This window comes from Perognathus longimembris, chromosome 2 (assembly GCF_023159225.1).
Source record: "Perognathus longimembris pacificus isolate PPM17 chromosome 2, ASM2315922v1, whole genome shotgun sequence".
Lineage (NCBI taxonomy): Eukaryota > Metazoa > Chordata > Mammalia > Rodentia > Heteromyidae > Perognathus > Perognathus longimembris.
In genome coordinates this window covers 7737263-7758883 of record NC_063162.1, presented here as the reverse complement: position 1 = coordinate 7758883, position 21621 = coordinate 7737263, and the positions used below count along the sequence as shown (strand labels likewise).

The 21621-nt window shown below is 48.0% G+C and overlaps 1 protein-coding gene and 1 long non-coding RNA gene across 2 annotated transcripts in view; one reads left to right on the top strand and one right to left on the bottom strand.

Annotated features, from left to right (window-relative positions):
- The first annotated feature begins 416 nt into the window (after positions 1-416).
- On the top strand, positions 417-20662 carry LOC125345983. The gene is made up of 3 exons (XR_007209831.1): positions 417-445; positions 12907-12913; positions 20530-20662. It is a non-coding gene; the product is annotated as an uncharacterized LOC125345983 (long non-coding RNA).
- Ate1 (arginyltransferase 1) overlaps positions 3493-21621 on the bottom strand; it is a 104505-nt gene continuing 86376 nt past the window's right edge. Inside the window, 3 exon segments of the mRNA XM_048338099.1 lie at positions 3493-3502; positions 18919-18921; positions 20544-20722. Of these exon segments, the coding sequence (XP_048194056.1) occupies positions 20544-20722 (179 nt within the window). The 3' untranslated portion in view covers positions 3493-3502; positions 18919-18921.

Sequence of the window (21621 nt, the reverse complement as noted above, 5' to 3'; positions counted from 1 at the left end):
GCACTTGTAACCAAAACAAAACAAAACAAAAAGCATTTATTGAGTTCTTGCTGTGTTGGTGATAGCTAGGATTACAGGTGAGAGTCACAATACCCAGTGCCAATCGGGTTTTCTATATTGCGTTTAATTCTATCTAAGGGATCTATTATTGAATATATCCTTTCCTTTTTTGTTTTTGACCATGGCTGGGACTGAAGCTCAGGACCTGCTGCTTTTCCTCATTTGCTCTCACTCTACCAACTAAACTCCAAAGGTACCCTTCACATATCATTTTGCAAAATGAACAGTCATTTTATAAAGCAAGTCATCAATTTTACATGTGAATGTTTTCCATTCCAAGTTTGACATGTTGGTTCTGCTTAAAATTGGGCCAGGCCTACCCTTCTATCTCAGATTTCCTCTCCCCTCCCCTCCCCTGCGGAGGGGGGGCTGGGAGGGAGGGCCGGTCTTCCCAGAGCGAGGCTTCTCGGCTCTCACCTGGACTGTATAGAATGTATATTATTTTTTTATCATATTTAATGCAGGAGTTTAAAATGAATGTAACGCATCCAGCATCTGTCTCATGAAACTGTCAACAACACAGGAAGGAAGAGGGGTCATCTCCCAGGAAGCCATAGAAGGCAGAGCGTGGGGAGGGAGCCGGGAGCTCTGGGCCTCAACCTGCCTTGACCGGGCCGTGGCTTTCATCGGGCAGCACAACTCTGGTTTTGCTCCAAAGAGAAGATTTGTACTGAGGGCTTAGGGTTGCCTGTTAGAGCCTTTGTAATGACTTTCTCTGACACGAGGGTGTCCACTCCATTTGGAGGGTTGGGGGACAGTGTGTAGCAGTTTTCTAGGCTGCCACAGACTGGGTGACTGGAACCACACACACTGGTTTCCTGCAGCACTGGGGGCTGGATGGCCAAGGCTGAGTCCTCCACCGGGTGGGTCACCTCTGGGGCCTCGCTCCCTCACTTAGAGTATCTGCCCACAGTGTCCCGATAGACGTTCTTGGTGTCTTATTGTCAATCCAAACTCCCTGTTCTAAGATTCCCCAGTCCAGTGGGATTAGCAGTCAGGCTAATGGCTTCATTTGAACATAATCTTTTCTGCCTATAAATGCAGACACCTTCTAAGATTCTGTGGTTAGGACTTAAACCCACAAGTTGGGATAGGGGAGACACAACTAAATGCCCACGAGGAGAATACAGCAGCAGCCTACCTAAGTCACCTGCAACTCACATGCTAGGAGACAGAGACAGAATAACCAGCCAGTTAGGAACTGACTTCCCTCCATCATGAACAATCGGTCAGGAAAAAGGCCAGCTCTTTGCACTGCATGCGCCCCCCCACAGCAGGGCTGTGAGCCCCAAACCTGTCTCTAAGATACCAAGTGTCTATTGTCTCCGCCCGTGTAATTAATTCTCCACGCCGAAGCTGCTCGGCGGTACGGTTTCCCACTCCCCTCCGTCCACCCATCCTCTGGTCCAGTCTGAAGCCGGTCCCTCCTGACAGGCCATTATGCAGATCCATGAATTCATAATTCAAAATAAACCCATCAAAACATTTGCTCTTACTTTTAACCCCATTGTGCCCTGAGTGGGAAATGTGAAGACACACAGCAGAGGAGATGAATAAGGCAGACAAAAGTTTTCCCACAGCCTTTAGCCCCTTAAACAGTCTAATCCTATTGAAGATATTTCTGCCAGGCCGGGGCTTCGTTGGGAGGCTGGACTCCGTGGGTCACTTCGACCAGCTGCCTGTTGCTATGGTGACTTGGTTATGGAAGGGCAATACAGGGCACCTAACCTGAGTGCTTTTTTTTTTTTTTTTAACCAAACCACATGCTTATTCAAAGAAAAGGAGAAAGTTTCCATTAAACTATCCGGGCTGATTACATTTGGAAACTTAATAACGTGTTGACTCAAATAACTCCCATTGAACTGAACCCCGGCAGGGCTCCGAGTTCACCAGGGGAACAAATACCTCTGGTGGAGTTTGGCATCTTAACCCTGTTTAACATTTTAATTAAGAAGGGAAAATTCAGTGTCATTTGCTTTTCTGCGGTCTCCAGGAGCAGCAGGGGACATGCTTGAGAATTCCCCCAAAGAGGAGGGCGGAAAGAAATACATTAGCTAATTAGAAATGGTGTAGAACATCCATATACAAGATACATACGCCGCTTCGTCGTTTCGTTGGCCAACTTTTCCGTTGCCCTCCTTTTTTCCAGAAGGAGTTCTTAGGAGGGGACCATGAGGATATTTTCTTTTGCTTTAGAACACACAATGAATGGAGAGTGTAAGCGTTGCCTGAGTCTTTCTCTACACTGACCGTGAAGAGAGAGAGAGAGGCAGGAAGCCACCGCCAGCTCTTTGGGATATGCCCAGAATTTAATAACCTTAGAAAACCAGTCCAAAAAAAAGCTTCATGTAATAACCACCCAAACTCATCATTTCATTAGCATTTGCTTTTTCCAGCCAACCAGGCCCTCTGGGGGCTGTTTCTGGGAATGGTCCAGTAGAGGAGAAAAATACTATCTTCCCTGGTTCATACAGAGCCCAGCAATCCAAGATGGGGACGGGGACCGCGGGTAGTTGATGTTTCGGGGCTACACGAGGCCAAGCTAGTGGGTTAGTAGCAAAACCCATTTCTCCACAGAGTATATAGACATTGGCAGTCAAGAGCAAGCAGCTAGTGGAGGCTTTCTCTCTGCCGGAAACTCTCAACACCCCTCCCCCCGCCATGAATTTTCTGTTCATTTTGAGCCCATTTCTTCCTGTGACATCTTTCCATTCTCAGCCTCTGGACTGAGACTTTACATCCTGGGAACTCTCCTGCCCTGTTTTGCCTGCTGTCTCTCTCTCTCTTTTTTTTTCTTTTGAGGGGTGGTTCAGGGAAAGCAACACCCCATCAGCCCCTCCACCTCCGGACGCAAAAGGACAGAGAACAACTGAACTATGTGTTAATTGCGTTAAGGCGCTTTCTCTAATGAAATAGTGGCTTTCTCCATAGCAACGGTGATTAACCGAGGTAGAATGGCGGGGGTCCTTCAGGGCCTGTCTGTCTGGGAAGTGATTACCACTTTATAGAACAATTCAGTCCAGATAGAAGTTTATTGTGCCCAGTTCGCCTAAGCTCACTGCTCAGGTCACACTCCCCAAAGCCTCCTTCTGTCACTCAGAGACCCCGTGTTAGGCTGCTGGGAGAAAGGCTGGCTGGGCTGGGCTGGGCGCTGGGAAGGGGAGAGGGCTCAGGGGCGGAGCCCTCCCAGCCCTCAAGAAGCCCCATGCTTCATTAAGCAGCCTGAAAAATGTTCACGGAGGTACCCAGAAGGGGGTAAGGTAAACTCCTTTTCCATTTTTGAGCATCGCTCGAAGCCCACAGCGTTCCTTTCATCCACTGTAGGGTCAGTGGTGTTCAAAGTTGGAGAGAGGGGGCCCTAAGCATTACCTTGATGAAAACACGGTGAAGGGTTGACACTCTAGCCTGCCGGATTGCAGAACCCCAAAGAGAGGCCAGGAGCCTCCTCCTGCTTCCCTCCTTTCCTCCTTCCACACTGGAGATCCTGTCCCCGGAGCACAGAGGCCGAGATCACCCACAGACTCGGGCTGAACACACAGGGAGTTCAGCCCTGCACCTCTGATCCGTGAACCGAAAGTTCCGATCGAGGCCGTACCTCGAGATGCCAGGAGCCAAAAGGGTTTTTTATAGGCTCTGGCCTTCATTATCCAGACACACGAAAGAGAACTGTGACCTGAAAATCTAGACTCCAGGTCAAACGCCTCCAGACTACGTTCTTAACCGTCGATAGGACAGCTTGAGTGTGTCTAATCCAAGCACCCGGGCTTGGAAGCGGAAGGCCTGGCTGAGAATCTCTGTGCCACTCAGTGACCTGCCTGTCCTCCAGCCACTGACCACCTCTCTGGGGGCCTTGGTCTTCCTATATGCAAAACGGGTGACAAGGGTTGCTACCCAATGTGATTGTTGAGAAAACTCAAGAACGAAGGCACAAACGTACTGGAAACGAGGTAGCGCGGTGATGAGCACCCCGGGCGGACGGCTGCATTGGTGACTCACCCCCGTCTGGCTCTCCCTCCCTGCCGCACTCTGACGGCCGGGCGGCCCCTCCGGGCCGGCAGGCAAAGCTCCTTCAGCAGACACTGCCAGCCCAGGCCAATTGTTGGCTACAAAATCGAAGGAGAGGGGCTGGGGATATAGCCTAGTGGCAAGAGTGCCTGCCTCGGATACACGAGGCCCTAGGTTCGATTCCCCAGCACCACATATACAGAAAACGGCCAGAAGCGGCGCTGTGGCTCAAGTGGCAGAGTGCTAGCCTTGAGCGGGAAGAAGCCAGGGACAGTGCTCAGGCCCTGAGTTCAAGGCCCAGGACTGGCAAAAAAATAATTAAAAAAAAATTGAAGGAGAAATCCCAACTCCTGAGTCCAGCCCTAGGGACCAGCACGTATTAGACAAAGAGGAGAGGGCGATGGAGACCCCAGCGGGCCCGCCCTGCCGGGGCTGACAGCCCCCCGGGGCTGGTGGACAGGGGAGGTGGAGGCCAGACATCCCCCACCCCTGCCCAGCCCGAGGAGGCCACGCAAGCTTCCTGGGGCCGCTCGCTTTTATTTTCATGAGCAAAACTGAAAAAGACAACATGCTTAAAGGGACTTGAAGTGCTTAGCTTTCTCAGGAAAATAAAAACGCTATTTACACTGGCATAAAGTATAATTTTTCACACTTTGAGAAGTGTTTGAAGAAAGTTGGAAAAAGGCCACATTTCAAAACATTTCCAGCGCCGAGAAGTTCGTGTACGGCTGTGATTTGTTTTCTGCTTTAGAAAATTACTCATTTTTATTATTATTAGGCCAGTAATACTTTTAGCCAAACTTTCTGATCCTCAGAGAAATCTCCTAATTCTAAATAATACACAGATCACTTTAGGCCTAAAGCTTTCTAATTACACTTTAAACACTGGCCCATTATCTGGGTATTTAGTGTGAAGATGCATGTCCTATGGAGCTGTTTGCCCAAATGGCTACAGGAGCAGCGAGTTCGGATTCATGAAGATCATGGCGGCCTCTCAAGTGGCCAACAGCATCCGCTGCACCCTGTAGCTTGCTACATTGGTAAGCTTCAATCACCCCCATCCCGGTCTATGCAATCAATAGGGGTGAAAAGGCAGGTGGTTCCTCAGTGAAGGGCTACAGTTCCCAGCATCATTAGCAGCAAAGTGTACTCAAGTGACTAAGTCACTCACACCATCGTCCTGAGAAAGACTCTGTTCCGAGAGAAGCAGCGGGCTGTTTCAGATGTCACCGTCCAGATGAGGTTTCCAGAGGCTTCAACCCAGCCCTCAACTTGGAGTGGCCAGCGCAATATGGCGGCCCTCGAAGCGACCATCAGAGGGTGTCTGTCCATCCTCAGCTGGTGCCCTTGATTCTGTTCAAACGGTTTCTTTCCAATGTTGCGTTTCTTGGGGTTCCTTGGTTAGCCTTATTAAGGTTGCACTGCACCAGCAATTCTGGTGTATGAATAAGGTACTGAAACACACCCATTTTGCAGAGCAACACTTTTTTTGGTGACTGCTACCTGCAAAGCTCTGCTATTTAAATGGAAGGCAACATAGAATCAAATGAGCATCCCCACTTATCTGAAGCGATTTTCCGCTACTACAGGGCACTGACCAATGATGTACATTGTGACGAGCCGATTGCTGACTTGGTAGTCAAAAAGGAACCAAGCATGCTGCGTATTTCAATAGACCAATAAACATCCCTAGCCTGAAAAAACATCTCTCAAAGACAATATTGAGAAAAACAGTGAAACTTGATGCCCTATCTATAGATACTGCTATCATGTCAAAGTTTAACTTCCTGCAAGGCAAACAGTCCTCATTGTCTTATGCTTGCGATTTTTCCAAAAGCTTGAGCTTATCTAAAACGGCAAAGTTTTACAAAGGAAGGAGGCTGTCTATAATCCCAGCTACTCAGGGTGCTGAGATCTAAGGAAGAGGCTGGAAATCAGCCTAGGTAGACAAATCTGAGACTCTCATCTCTAGCAGTTAACCAGAAAAAGCCAGACATGGAGGTACAGCTTAAGTGGTAGAGCACCAGCTATAAGTGAAAAAGCTAAGCCAGAGAGCAAGGTTCTAGTGTACACACACACACACACACACACACACACACACACACACACACCCCAGCCTGAGATGTGGAGAGAGGAAAAATGTGCAGGCCCCGCAGGACGAAGTGAGTCCTCTCGGGCTGGCTGAGGGCCGCATTCAAAGTTAGAGCCGTCAGCACCCTCTTAGGCCAGATGCCTGGGGACTTTTATTACAAAAAAACAAAACAACGGCAATCAGAATAGAGCAAATACTCTGCACAGTTTAATCTTTATTTTTACAGGATTTGGCAGGAGCCATGAGGTCTGGAACAGTAGGCCTTGGGGGAACTTTGTATTTATTAAAATGGTCTGGACACTAGTTGTTCTTTCTTTCCCCTTAGGATGGAGTGCCCGGTCTCCTGACAGACGAGGTGGACACAGTGACCACTCGCAGATCCTTCCACGCCTGGGTACCAGAGTGACCTGTGAAGGTGACCTTCCCGAGTCCAGAGTCTCAGTTCCCACGTGGATTCTTCTGAAATCAGGGCCTCCCGCGTTCACTCAGCCTAACCACTTGAACTGCACGCTCACTTCCAGCTTTTTGCTGGTTAATTGGAAGAGTCCTTCAGGTTTCTCTGCCGGGGCTGACTTCGAACCATGATCCTCAGATCTCAGCCTTCTGAGTAGCGAGGATCACAGGTGTGTGCGACTGGACCCAGCTCCCACCCAGACTCCTGCCCGTGTTAATGACAGAACAAGGCTTCATTAGGAAAGTTTTGCCTGCACAGATCTTTAAATTATTATTAATTTACCTCATGGAATCTAGTTCATCCTTCTTAAAAGGAGGGAGTTTCTGCCCTTCACATTTGTCCTTTGTTTCTTTATAAGCTCCATGTCTTCAAGTTAACCAAGTCCTGGTTGCGCAATCATAATCCAAAAATCTCACGTTGGACATATTTTGTGTGTAGACCTAATAATACAAGCAGAAAGTTACACACCTGACTTCCTGCCACAGGTCTCAGATAAAACACAAGTGCACCAAAAATACTGCATGAAATTACACATAAACACTGTATTTAGGTTTTGTTCTATCCCAAGATAGCTCATTACACATGTGCGAATATTCCAAAATCCAACCAAATCAGAACACTAGGGTTCAAAGCATTTCACGTTAAGAGTCACTCAACTGTGATTCATATGATTCATCTCAGGCTACCAAGCTAGAACAGAAGCTTAATTTAAATTAAAAAATATTGTAAAATACACATTACATTGATCATTTTAACCATTTTATCTCCTTCTTCCTTCCGGTCCTTTCTTCCCTTCTTTTTTTTTTGTCAGTTGTAGGACTTAAACTCAGAGCTTGGGGGCTGTCCCTGAGTTCTTTTGCTCAAGGCTGGAGTTCTACCACTTTGAGCCACAGTGCCATTTCCAGTTTTTTAGTGGTTAATTGGAGGTAAGAATCTCACAGGGACTTTTTCCTGCCTGGGCTGGCTTTGAACTGCCATCGTCAGATCTCAGCCTCCTGAGTAGCTAGGGTTACGGGTGTGAGCCACCTGTGCCTGGCATCTTTCTTTCTTTCATATTGGAAATTAAACTCAGGCATTCTACCGCTTGGGCCATGCTCCAGTCTTTAGCTTTTAGTTTATTATTATTTTTTTTTGCAACATGTATGAGGTCAAGCATTCCTGGCTGCTACCGGGGTATAGCAATTTGAGCAGGGGAAACTACAACACTTAGCAGCTATATTGTAGTCTAAACCCTACTATAGCTTATTTTCCAATAGGATCTCTAGCTTTTGCTCAGGTCCAGCAGCCTATGATGGTAATCCTATCTCCATTTCCCAAGTAGCTGGGATTATAGACATATACAACCACACCCAGCTTTTTATGTAGTGTGTGTGTGTGTGTGTGTGTGTGTGTGTGTGTGTGTTGGTCCTGGGCATGATCCCTGAGCTTTTTGCTCAAGGTTAGTGCTCTACCACTTGAACCATAGCTCTACTTCCAGCTTTTTTTTTCCAGCTTTAATTGAAGATAAGAATCTCATAGGCTTTCCTGCCGGGGCTGGCTTCAAATTTCAATCCTCAGATCTCAGCCTCCTGAGTAGGTAGGATTACAGGTGTGAACCACCAGCCACACTAAGTGTGCAGGTCAGTACTATTAAGTGTGTTCAGATTGTTAACACCGCCCAGAAGTTTCTTGTCGTGCACTTTTGAAGGTCTGTACCCACTAAACAATTCCTCCTCTTTTCCACCTCCCCTCAGTCCCTTCCAACCACCATTCTATTCTGCGTCTGTGGATTTGCCATCTCTAGATGCGTCATACATGTGGAATCACATGGTGTTTGTCTTCTGGTCACTGACTCACGACATTCAGCCATATATGCTCAAGCACATCTGTGTGGACCATACTCCAGAACGTCTTTCCTAGGTAGGACTGTGTAAGATTCCACCTTTGGGTCACTGGCTCACCTGTCCACGGATACCTGGACTGCCCCCCTCTCCTGGCTACCAAGAGCAATGTTTCCAGGAGCAAGGATGTATGAGTCATCTCCTGAAGACCCCAGCACATATACAGACGTGCGGGGCTGCTGTAGCATATGGAGCCCTGTTTATAATTTTCTGCCAGCCAGCCCCATACTGCCCGGGCCATCTCCACACTCTTCCACGCGCCCAGCCAGCCACGGGCTGCTCATTTCTCTACGGCTTCACCAATGCTTGATGTCTGCTGCTGTTTTGTTTTGTTTTGCGGGTGGCCACCCCCTGTGACTAAAGGAGGTATATACAGGGGAGGAGCCCAGAGGCCTCACTCCCCCAACAACTAATGTACTGTTGATCAAAACAATTCCAGGAAATGGAAAGATGCTTTGGAGTGGGAAAAGGGGTCACAAAGGGAGGAAGGGTGAGCAAGCCGGTTCTCAGTCCATCTCTCCATGGAGTCCATCCTCCAGGAGCAGAAACTTCTAAAGAGCAGAGATCATGTCCATGTGCATGAAGGAAAGTCAAGGGAGAAAGTCCAAATTAAATAGAGGCCATGACCACATTGATGCCCTTTAAGAGTTTCCTTCCTTCCCTTCCTCCCTTCCTTCCTTCCTTCCTTCCTTCCTTCCTTCCTTCCTTCCTTCCTTCCTTCCTTCCTTTCCTTCCTTTCTTCCTCTCTCCCTTCTTTTCTTCCTTCCTTCTTTTTTAAGCCAACATTGGGGTTTGAACTCAGTGCCTTGTACTATCACTTGTTTTGTTGTTGTTGTTTGCTCAAGGCTGGTGCCCTACCACTTGAACCACAGCTCCACCTTTTTTTGCTGGTTAATTGGAGATAAGAGTCTCACAGGAGTTCCTGCCTAAGCTGGCTTCAAACCACAAGCCTCAGATCTCAGCCTCCTGAGTAGTTAGATTACAGATGTGAGCCACCAGCTCCCCCGTCTCTTTAAGAATTTTCCATTCACATGGATGCATTTGTAGTTTTGCCTATTTGTTTGTGGCGTGTGAGCAGCAGGACTTCCCATTAGAACTGAGTCTACATACTCAGGAGGCCAGGAGTTCACATGTAAAGCAACTGTTCTACCAGCTGTCCCCAGACAATTCCTCCCCTGCTGTACCTTTCCCTGCTCAGAGACTTGTCAACTCCTTCTTGATCATGAATCCGTGTCCTCTGGAGCAGGTGCTCATGGGAGTACCTGCCTAGGCACAATGTCCACACACTGTCCAAGTACCTATCCATCCCCCCCGCCCCCCACCTACAAGTCCACTGGTTTCAGGAGATAAGACAACCAGACAGGATAAAGTCTACATGTCTTGGGGGCTGGGAATGTGGCCTAGTGCTAGGGTGCTTGCCTTGCATACATGAAGCCCTGGGTTCGATTCCTCACTACCACATATATAGATAACGGCCAGAAGCGGTGCTGTGGCTTAAGTGGTAGAGTGCTAGCCTTGAGCACAAAGAAGCCAGGGACGGTGCTCAAGCCCTGAGTTCAAGCCCCAGGACTGGCCAAAACAAAAAAAACAAAGTCTACATATCTAACGCTGATCCTTCGTGCACACTCGTCCTTTCTTGGGGCTTCAAAAGCCAAGTTCTTTTATCTGTCTCAAATTTACAGTACTCCTTTCTGGTTGTTTCTGTTGTTCCTAATGCCTTAGGCGCCCGCAGCATTCAGTGTGGTGGTTTGGTCTGGCTTCTCAGGAATGCGGGGACAGCGAGGAGGCCTGCCCCCAGGGCCCAGGAGGCTGCCATTCACGGGGCCCCCCCGAGCGGGTTCTCTCGGGAAGTTTGCAAGTGAGTTCGGTCTTTGGCTCACTTGACTTGAGACCCTGACACATCCGTCTACAGCCCCGGGATGAGGCTGGCTTTCTAGGCCCTTCAGAAAGGCAGGACAGAGGAGGAAGGAATTCTGATAGTGCAGGCAAACCAAGGGCTGGCGAGGAGGTGGAACCAGATGTGCTCTTGGAGATTTGAACCTGTGGAGCCTGAGAAGACTGAGTAGGACGGGCAAGGGAAGAGATCAAAGCAGGGAAGAGAGCTGGGACTGGAGCTATGGAGGGGTGGGAGAGACACAGCTCTGAAAGGTAAGTTGAGGCTTCAGGGGAGGGGAAGGAGTTTAGAGCTCACTGGGCAGGAAATGAGGGGCTGCTTGCTGTCCGATCAGCTGCGTCTCGGGCCAGCAGGGCTGGTGTAGGGCCAGATAACTAGGGGTGCAGGGGAAGAGTGGCTGAAAGGCTACTGAGGTCATCTCAGTCACAGAGACCCAGAAGGCCTCACACTCGGGATCAGAGCTAAGTCAGTGACCAACCAAGATGTCTCTTCCCAGCTGTGCTAGCTGTACAAGGAAAAATTAACTTGGTTTGCATCAAGTCAGAAAAAAAAATCAGGTATAGGAATTGGAAATTCAAGACATCAGCTCAACAGATCCCAAGAAGGGTGAACCTTGTTATGTGCATTTCGGTCAGAAGAAAATAAATAAAAGTAAATCAATCAACAAGCAAGCAGGCAATACAGCAAGGGAGCTTCTCCTGCCCCCTAGTGGCTCTCTGTGGAAAACTTAACTGAAGGGGGTTAAGATCTGTCCAGCGAGCCCGCATCTCCTGAAGAACAGCCAAGGCGGCTCCGAAATCCCCCTCCCACCCCAGCAGAGCCCTGGGGTTTCTCTGCCAGGCTGGGTCAGCGGCTCTGCCCCTCCCAGCTGGACGGCGGCAGCGCTGAGGGACACTGGAACGTGAGCTGGGAGCAGAGACTGTGGGCTCAGCTTGGTATGCAGCAGACTCACGACGAGGCTGCAGAAAACCATGAGGCCCCCCTCCCCCTGCTTACAATCTGATACAAAGCCGTTGCCACGTAGCATCTTCCCCGACTCTTTCTATAGGCTGTCACTCCTTTCCCATTCCACAAAGCGTGCTCTGGATTTCCTGACCTAGTTGACACTATTCTCCGCTCACCTGGACGGCTCTGTGAGATGCCAATTTGAAGATGCAAGGCCTCCTGCAGCATCTGCCTGCATTCAGAAGAACCATGCCCGAGGCGAGGAAGAAAAGCAAGAGCAGTCAGGGTCTGTGATGGAAACAGTCTAGTCATTACCAGCTAAAATGTAACTGGATACAGCCACCTGCTGGGCCAGGCAATCTACACAGCCCGGGCAGTGTTGTTACTTACCCAGATATCCTGTTGTTCAGTTTTGTCTCTGAGAAAACAAACAAAAATGCGCATAATTGTACCTCAGACCCATTTTCTTCACCCACAACGGCCAGATCTAGAAAGGAAGCACCAGTGGAGGGGTGTGTCCTGCTGGGCAAGGGCAGCCGGGAAGCCCTTAACCTCACGCTAGAGTGGCCACGGCCTGCGCCCTGCAGGCGGATCCCAACGCCACCATCTCGACCGTTTCAATCCCAAGCACTTGCAGATTCCTGTCATTTATCCAGCACAGGACCTATGCTAGCGCTTTAACAGTTTGAAGTGGAAATACTTAAATTGCATTGTGCATTTTCTTATAGTACATTAACCATTTCCTGGACAGTTCTGCATTGCTACTCCAATGGCAACGCTTTGGCCAGCTTGAAATACTGGTGTTCAAGGATGGGTGGAATGTTTAGAGCTCCCCGCCTTGCTAGAGGGTTTGCTGTGTTCTTTCTCAGGAGTGTTTTTGTTCTGGTTGTGCTAGGTCTCACACTCTCCCTTGGCTTTTTTGCTCAAGGCTGGGATTCTACCGCTTGAGCCACAGCTTTGCTTCTGGCTTTTTGCTGATTAAGTGGAGATAAAGAGTTTCATGAAGTCCCAGGCTGGCTTCCGATTGTGATGCTCAGATCTCGGCCTCCTAACTTGGGTCACAGGCGTGAGCCATTGGCACCTCACTGAACTCTATTCTAAAAGCTGGTTCGGGTCACTTTTCTTCTTGGCAGCTACTTGTTTGGGGCAAGAACAGAGGAGTAGCAAGGCCACGCACTCGGCCGTACCCCTCCGCACAGCAAGCTGAGGTTCACTGGCCTCAGAGCACCTGTCTCTGGTCAGAGAACTAGGACTTCCCTTGAGACTTGAGCTCGGTTGGGTTTGCTCACAAGGACTTCTCCTGCTTTACACATACCAAAGCCAGTCAAAGGATGGGGTCCGTGGATACGCATGGTCAGGTCGTGGTAGGTCTATTGCCCACCCTGCTCCCAACCCCACAGGGCACAGAGCGCCGCTGGGCCCTGACACCGGCCACGTACCCAGAGAGCTGGCCAGGACACAAGGTCTACCCTTCCGGAGTGCTTTGGCCTTTCCCTTCGCCACTAAATACTTTCCCACAAAACCTGTGCTCTGATCTCCACACACTTACCCAGCTCTCCCTCTAGTGAGGTGTGAGAGCTTCGGTGCATGTTCTAGCTCATTCTACCCGCTAAGACGCAACTTCCTCTCTTTCCTTTGGGCTCCAAATAGTGAAGTGGTTATGTAAGCAGCTGGCAGATAAGTGAGGTACATATTCATTGTACCCCAATAGTGCCAGCATAATCTCTCCCTCAACAAAGGCAGTGCCTGAAAATAGACATGAGGGATGTATCCGTGAAGATGACATCTTGTAGCTCACTAGACTTTTCCTCTAAGCTGGGTTCCTCCACTTCCAACCTTTCCTAACACACTGGTTAGGGTCACAATCAGACACATGAACTACTCCCCACGCAGCCACATCCTAGTTGTATTCCTGACTGTCTTAGTGAAACAATACACACAGCCCTGGTAAGTCAGTCTAGGAGGGTTCCCAACAGGCAAGGGAGCCCCCAGGCTCCTCCCAACCACCACAGTTCCTCCCAACCTCCATTCAACTTCTGGCGAAGCAAGTACCCGAAGCAGCCTCTGCCGTGCCTCTGGAACTGGGAAGATCTCCCTGCGGAGAGCAACAGGGAGCTTGAGTTCGAAACAATCTGCCTTCAGGAAAACGAACCACAGCAATCAAGATCACCCTAAAGCTGGGTGTCAGTGGCTCATGCCTGTAATTCTGACTACTCAGGAAGCTGAGACTCAAGGATCATGGTTCAAATCTAACTGAGGCAGGAAAGTCCAGGAGGCCCTTATCTTCAATTAGTCAATTAATTCAATTAAGCTGGAAGTAGAGCTGTGGTTCAAGCGGTAGAGCACCAACTTTGAGCAAAAACGCTAAGGGAGGGGCTGGGGATATGGCCTAGTGGCAAGAGTGCTTGCCTCCTATACATGAGGCCCTGGGTTCAATTCCCCAGCACCACATATATAGAAAACAGCCAGAAGGGGCGCTGTGGCTCAAGTGGCAGAGTGCTAGCCTTGAGCAAAAAGAAGCCAGGGACAGTGCTCCAGGCCCTGAGTCCAAGGCCCAGGACTGGCCAAAAAAAAAAAAAAAAAAAAAAAAAACCAAAAAGCTAAGGGACAGCACCTGGGTGCTGAGTTCAAGCCCCAGGATCAAGACAACAAAAAAGTATCCCTCAAATAACGTCTTTAAAAGGCAGAGCTGTACAACTGCCTGATCTGCCTTCTCCCAGCTCCCTCAGGCTGAGTCATCTCCAGCGGTACATCGAACTAAACTTTAACAAGGACAGAACAAGAATTTGGGTGTTCCCCCCCCCCCCACAACACTTTGGGAAAACCATGTCTTAGCAGATTTTTAAAAAATTTTATGGACAAGGTGTTATGCAAAGGGGGTACAGTTACATAATAAGTCAGTGAATACATTTCTTGTGATATCTTACACCCTCATTTTTCTTTCCCTTCCCTAGATCAGGTAGGCATATATACAATACCCAGTGTACCAAAATTATATATAGTAACCATGTAGGGTACACCACAGGAAATTCATGTAGAACTTTAAAGATAATGTCAACAGTAGAATCCTCCTGTGTCCTTCTCTTGGAGTTGTTGTTGCTTATCCTTGTCTTACATGATCATGTGCACATAGCTGTTGAGCTATTGTGATCCACTGAGGGTTTATTCTAGACCTTTTTATGTTTAGTTGTTTGGTTTTAGATATATAATGTAAAGTTGCTGACCCAAGGGAATACCATTTGAAAAGAAGTTTGTTGTTTTGCAGACCTGGTCTCTACTGATTTAAGGACAGCCTTCTTTTGGTAGGTGCATTAAAATCATTCTATAGCGATAAATTCAGAGATGGTTACTGGCGATAAATTTATGAAGTTTCTTTTCAACTTGATTAAAGTAAACATGCAATGAGAACAGCTAAAAAGTTGGAAAGAAATTCAAGGCACAATATAAAAACTGGAAATACAGCAGTAGGAATAAGGTATACTTGTTTCTTGTTCTTCTAGCAATTCAAGCCGTTCAATGAAGCATCGTCTCTCTGTATCACTAAACTGTAAATTCTGACATGGCAGTTACCCCAGGAAAGTGACAGTACTCCATGGTAACAAGACGTGACAGGTCACATATACAGGCAACTGAAATTTACCTGGCAACAGAACCCTTTTATTACTTAAAAAAAACCAACCCTTTGGTAATGGGGTTTGAACTCAGGACTTGATCTTGTTAGGCAGGTCTATCATTTGAACCACACACCTGCAGCTTTTTGCTTTCGAGTTTTTAGTAGGCCCCTGCACGCGTGCCTGGTCTGGACTCCTCGTGCTGGTCTCTCTATGTACCTGGATAATAACCATGAACCACCATGCCTGCCTTGTTCTTTGGGATGAGGTCTATTTTGGGCCTGGGTGGCCTCAGCCCATGGCCCTCCTTTCCCAGGTGTGAGCCACTATACCTCACCCTTTTTGCTTTAATAATGTTGAATGTAAGTATTTCTAAACTGCTGAGATGGAACTTGAAAGATATGACTAGACTGCACAATAGAAATTATAACGGGAACGCCTGATAAGCTGCTCTGATGTTTCATGGCAGAACAGTTCTTGGTGTTTTACCATTTACATAGAAACCAGAAATTCTATCAGAAGTTGAGTTTAATTTTTTAAATCAACTTTCAAAGCCCCACCCCATAGAACTTTCTGGAATGTCAGAATCTTCTATATCCATCCTGCCCACAATGGTAGTAGCTTCCATGGTTGAATTCTGTCCCTACCAAAATACATGTGGAAGTCCTCATAGTGGGGAGCCTGTGACCGCGGCCTTCTTTGGAATGAGGGTCTTGGCTCCATTGTGTAAAGGTGAGGTCACACTGCACCAGTGTGTCTGGCTCTAAGCCCAATGTGGCGGTGTCCCTAAGGGAAGAAAAGACAATACAAGGACAGGCAGGCCACATGAACGGAGACAGAAGTTCAGAGCAGGGCGGTGGCAGGCCAAGAAGGGGCCTGTGGGAGCTGCAGCCTGCCCCCCATTCCCACCACCCCCCCCCTGCCATCCAGCAACACCTAGGGCAGGAGAGTCAGCTCCTGCTTTAAGCCATCCTGCCATGGTCTGGCCACTCAGCAGCTGTGTGAGTACTAGAAATGTGAGTCTCACAATCACATTGTCATTTAACAAACCCATGTAACCCAAGGGTTACACCTACTGGACAGGATGGGTTTATCACCCTGGTGCCCCCCACCACTCCTTAATCCAAACCCTTTATCAGAGTTGATTCTCTGAATTGAAACTAAGTTACACCATTACTAGACAGCTTTATACACATTCTTGCTGTACACATGCATGTGCATGTAATCTCTGCTTTAAAGGCTAGCAACTTAGCACCAATTACAGTCTGATCACCTCTTGGTGTTTTAATATGCTAGACAAGCATGTAGAACTGTCTGCATATAATTGAGCTAAGAGCTGAAAGCACTGAATTAACAAACTTAAAATGTTGTTCTTGTTTCATGATCAAAAAGGTCCATTAGTTGAGGGGTGCTATTCAGACTTAGTGAATACTGAATTAACAAAGTATGATGAATCGAATCTCATGAAGCATTCATGAGTTCTCACTTAACGCTAATTTGGGGGGGACAGGAAGGGGGGCTATGTTCAATGATTTTAAGACCCTGGCTCTGACTGACAAGCATGAAAAATTAAAGTTCAGAGGCAAATTTGGTCCAAAATCGCAGTCAAGTGATAGAAGTTAGGACAACAGCATTTATGGCTTTTCTTATAGTGAATGCCTCTGGCTTGCAACATTAAGTTTTAAACAGCCAATTATTTTCGTATTGCATTTAATCAAATCTTAGCGATTCTTTGATCACTGAACAAATAGCATTTGTCCTAGTCACCAACAGTGGGCTTTATGCAGAGCAGACAAGTGAAGTCCCGTGTCTGCGAGTTGCTGGACGACTCAAAGGCTGTCACGGGGCCACTTGGAGGTGAGGGTTCTTTTTGGTGCGTGTATGCGGGTCCTAAAGCTTGAACTCTTGAGATAAGGTTTCATGTGTTTCTCCCGGGCTAGCATGGACCATACTCTTCCCAGCTTTTTATGTTGAGGTAAGAGGCCTTATGTTTTTTCCCTGGCTGGCCTTAAACTATGATCTTTTCCCACTTCTGCCTACAAAGTAGCTAGGATGATAGGTGTGAGCAGGCATGTTTAGCTAAAACTAATATTTAAATCACCTGAAAGTAAGAGTTCATTTAACACCAACTTGTTGGGAAACTATATAACAAAGGCAAATCACTAGTAGATGTATTCTATCAATATATTGTTGGTTAAACAATTCCACTGCATCTTTCCTTTATATTTTTGAAGATTCCTCAGTAAACCTAATTTTGGAAAAACTGCATTTGATATGGTAAATCCAACTTTATAACAACCTATTTCCTAATTTATCTTGTGAACATGAAAACATGACACTTAAAGTGAGATTTACTTGTATTCCACAGAAAGGAATCCATTGTACTTTAATCAAATGGCCTAGAACTCTAATTACAAGAATTAAAATTTAAAACTTACATTGCCCAATGTTTTCTACATATTCACTAGGGATAAAATGCACTCAAGAACACACACACACACACACACACACACACACACACACACACACACACACACACACATCGGGGCTGGGAATATGGCCTAGTGGTAGAGCGCTTGCCTCCTACACATGAAGCTCTCAGTTCGATTCCCCAGCACCACATATATGGAAAACGGCCAGAAGGGGCGCTGTGGCTCAGGTGGCAGAGTGCTAGCCTTGAGCGGGAAGAAGCCAGGGATGGTGCTCAGGCCCTGAGTCCAAGGCCCAGAACTGGCCCCCCCCCGACACCCCTATTGGTGGTAATAAGGTTTGAACTTGGGGCTTTGTGCTTGCTGGGCAGGTGCTCTACTACTTGAGCAATGTATCCAGGCAATAGTCATTAATTTCAAAGACGAAAATATTATGTTTCCTAAGTAATGACCAGCAAGAGTCATTGCAGATAGAAACAGCTTTATTTTTCAAGTGGATTGATGAAAAAGCATACACAAGAGCAAAAGTACCACATGCAGAGTCCTCAGTTTGCCATGGAATCACTGGTTTCCTGCAGACCCACATTTGAATAAATTGTAATTCAAACATTTCCAATTCTTCTCACTTCATTTTCTTTACGTTAGCCACAATGTACACACTTGGGTTAGCTGCTCATATTCTTTCTCTCTCTCACCTTATTCAGACTGAAACAATATAATGTCTCTAAAACCAAACCATTTACTGTTCAGAAATCTGGGAAGATTCTTTTACATAATAGATACTGATGTGTTAAGAAACCACACAAAACAGGCTTTTGCAGGACGATGGAAGAACAATAGGATAAGCTGTTTGAAAGGAAAAATAAACAATAATTCTTACCTAAATAACTTCGATCAAGTGAATATATTTGTCTGATAATATAGCCTCTATATTTTCAAATATAAAAAAGTTCTCAGGATATATTTAACAAAAATAAGATAATGAAAATCTCACAGAACTGAAATAATTTAAATATAGACAGTAGCATGGGAAGTCAAGATATCTTTGCTCCAAGGCCGGGAGGCAGATGTGAACTGATCTGAAATGAGAAGGAAGCTATAACACTAGGATTGCAAATGCAAAGCTTCTAGCCTTGCATTTTAGAGGAAAAAAATTCAGGTGTCTTGAATGACAAAGCTGGGTATTGCTTTCGGTGTGTCCTTTGTAGGCATCTGCACGTTCGCTTGGCCACTGGGGATTGGCCACTCAGCCATGGGCTCAAAAGGACACATGCACATTGTTGGGGACACCTGGACCGCCCGGGCCGACACTTCTCAAAGGCCGTCAGCACGCGCGCAGGGCTGGAGAAGAATCAGGCGTGTCCACGTTGCTGGACGGCCAACCTAGAACGACATCCTAGGGCAGCTTGTGAGCGCGAGCAGCCTAACCCGGGCCCTGCGGCCTGTGCTTTGCTCCTCCACTGTCCCGGGTCCCCCCGCATGCTGCCTGCGGGCAAGGCAGGGCACGGTGCAGCGGAAGACAGCACCAAATCCTCCACCATGAGCCACGCGCTCCGCACTCTCAACCCCACACATACATTCATAAACTGCTGCTGAGGAGACACACAGCATACAGAGCACAGCTTATATTACAAGTGTGTGTCTATGTATGTACATGTAGATACAGAGCAACCGCTCTAGTTCCCCTCTGGACACGTCTTCAGATTACTTTTGCTTTCTTACTGTCCTTAATATTTTAACTGCTTACAGTGAATCACTTGTACTAGAAAGTCATAAAAGGAAGCCGTCTTCATTATAGAGGAGAAAAGGAAAAGGGGGCGGGGGAATTCTCTCAATTTTGAAGGCAGTTTCAAGTTAGTCATTTAAACCTGCTCTTCGGAGATTATTCTGGAGAGATTCACAAACCTCCAGCATCACTGGGAAGACAGGATGTTTATGATCAGAGGAAATGGCTTTCCTTTTTTAATTCTAAATTGGTAAACCGTACTATTAATGTTTCATCGAAATGCAGTGCATTTTGGAGAAAAGTTTACAATCAGTCATGAGATTTCAACTATGAAGTCTTATATGGCTTTAAAAAAGAACTGTAGAAAGCAGAAAAATGGGCAAAATGGTCTGAAAAGGGCAAGTGGTGGGGCGCTGGCACGAGGAGAGAGACATACTGAGAAAGGGCTGAACGCCTCAGTGCCCTCACCGCCGACCTCGCCGGGCCTGGAGCTCTCCTGGCTGCTTCCTTCACCACAGGCAGCGGCTCCACACAGCAGGTGAGAGGGAAAGGAAGACCAGGCTCTGCTTCAGGTCTCAAGCACAGCGCCCACGCCCTAGAACACGGCCAGGGGGCCAGAAAAGGAGCAGAGCTCAGAATGACCCTACCGACTTGAAGGTGGCTGCCACCCAACCATCAGAGCAGACTTCCCCACTGCAAAGTGAGAGCCCAGAGCCCAGGAAGGAAGTCCCCATAGACTTCCCTATGGCGGCGTTTAGATCAAGGCAAAAAATGATTTTCTTCAAAACGTCTGTTGCTTACATTTTTAGAAACAGAATAAATATGTCACTAGGGTGATTACAGAATTTACTGTTCAAACTAGGTGACTTTGAGAGCAAAAGGGAACACTAGTAACAATTCTGGAGGGAAGAAGATGCCCAAACCACAGACAGGAATCAGACTGCCCTGGACGGACACTCAGTGCGAACCTGAGATCCTTGAAGAGTTGCTACGTCGTGTTCTCTACTGTAACTCCATACCTGCCATCGACGGTGACAGTGACTGCCAGCCTCACTGTCTAGAAGGTTCCCGCCTTCATCCCTACACTCAAGAATGTCTCGGTGCCTCCAAGGAAATAATCTGAATTCCTCTGACAGTCGAAAACAACACCAACTATGATGAAATGACTAAGATCCAATTCTTAATTTACTTCCTAAAATAGTAATTAGAGAAGCTTAACGTGTCTTGTGCCAGAAACAAACTTCCAAAATGACCACCCCCCACTATGGGGCTGTGTCATACTATATGTAGAAAACCCTTTGTATTCACGATGGGATTCTCACAAATGCACGGTCACGAATGTGTGAGGAAGGCCGCACGCAGGGCCGTCCACACGAAGCCGTTGGCGTGGGGGGAGCGGCGGCCCCTGGACGCGGCCGGCGCGTGGCAGGGAGGGCCGGGGCGAGGCTCAGTTCCTGAAGAGCAGCATCCGCTCGGAGCACGCCTGCCCCACCAGGCTCGCGTACTGCCGCACCGCGGCGTCCTCGCTCGGGTCTTTCTGGTGTTTCTTGTAAACACCGTAAGGCATGATGGCTTTCTTGTAAAACACCTGCAACCGGTCAGGTTCCTTGCTTCCACCTTCATCCACTGCAAGAACAGAAAACGGGGGATCAGCAAGCCATGGGACGAGCACCTTGTGTTTCTTAGCGGGTACTTTCTGCCCAGCAGGTTCACTGGGCACGTTAGTAACAACCAGTAAGTACCGCACACCGGGAGGTAAGCAGCATCCTGCAGCGGTGTGGGGATGCTGGCCGGACACGTAGAGGGGCAGTCCCCGATCGACCACCCTTCTTCCCGCCCTGGGAGCAAATGGCCGGAAGCCACTCCTACGCCTCCCGGGTCCGGAACCGGAAGTAGTAGTTCTGGCTTGGCCCGCCTCCCGTCTCGATCTCAGGCCCACGTGGATGCCTCCAAGATGGCGCCGCCGGTGCCAAGGGGCGGTCCTATTGGGGCATGACGTCAGCCCATGGGGGGAGTCCCAGGATGCCACTCTGACCGAGACAGCCCAGTTCAGCCAATTAGCGAAGCCTACCTTCCCGCCTTCCCCACCATAATAAAAACCTTCCCCCGCCCCTTGGGCGGAGAGTTCGGTTCATAACCTCAGACCGTCTCCCTGCAGTCTCTCTTTCTCTGCGCCGATCGTCGACACGTGAGGAGGGGCAGGGACCGGGGGCTTCAGTAGTTCACTCTCCTCGGCTAAACGCAGACCAGCGAGAGCACTCCCCCACCTTCTGCGGGCAGAAGATAAGGTCGAGTGCTCTCTCGTAGTTTTTTGAGGTTCGGACCATTCTCCCCGAGAATTTGGGGAGAAAGGGATCGTTCAGATCCCAACACAGCGGGAGCGAGACGTGGGGGTGAAGGAGAGTCACAAGAAAGCTTACAAATCTCCAGCAGCTGTCGAGGGTCCGACTGTAGTAACACTCTGCCTGTCTCCTGTGAGCACATGCCTGGGCCAGGCGGGGGGAAGGACGCCCAGCTTCCTGGGA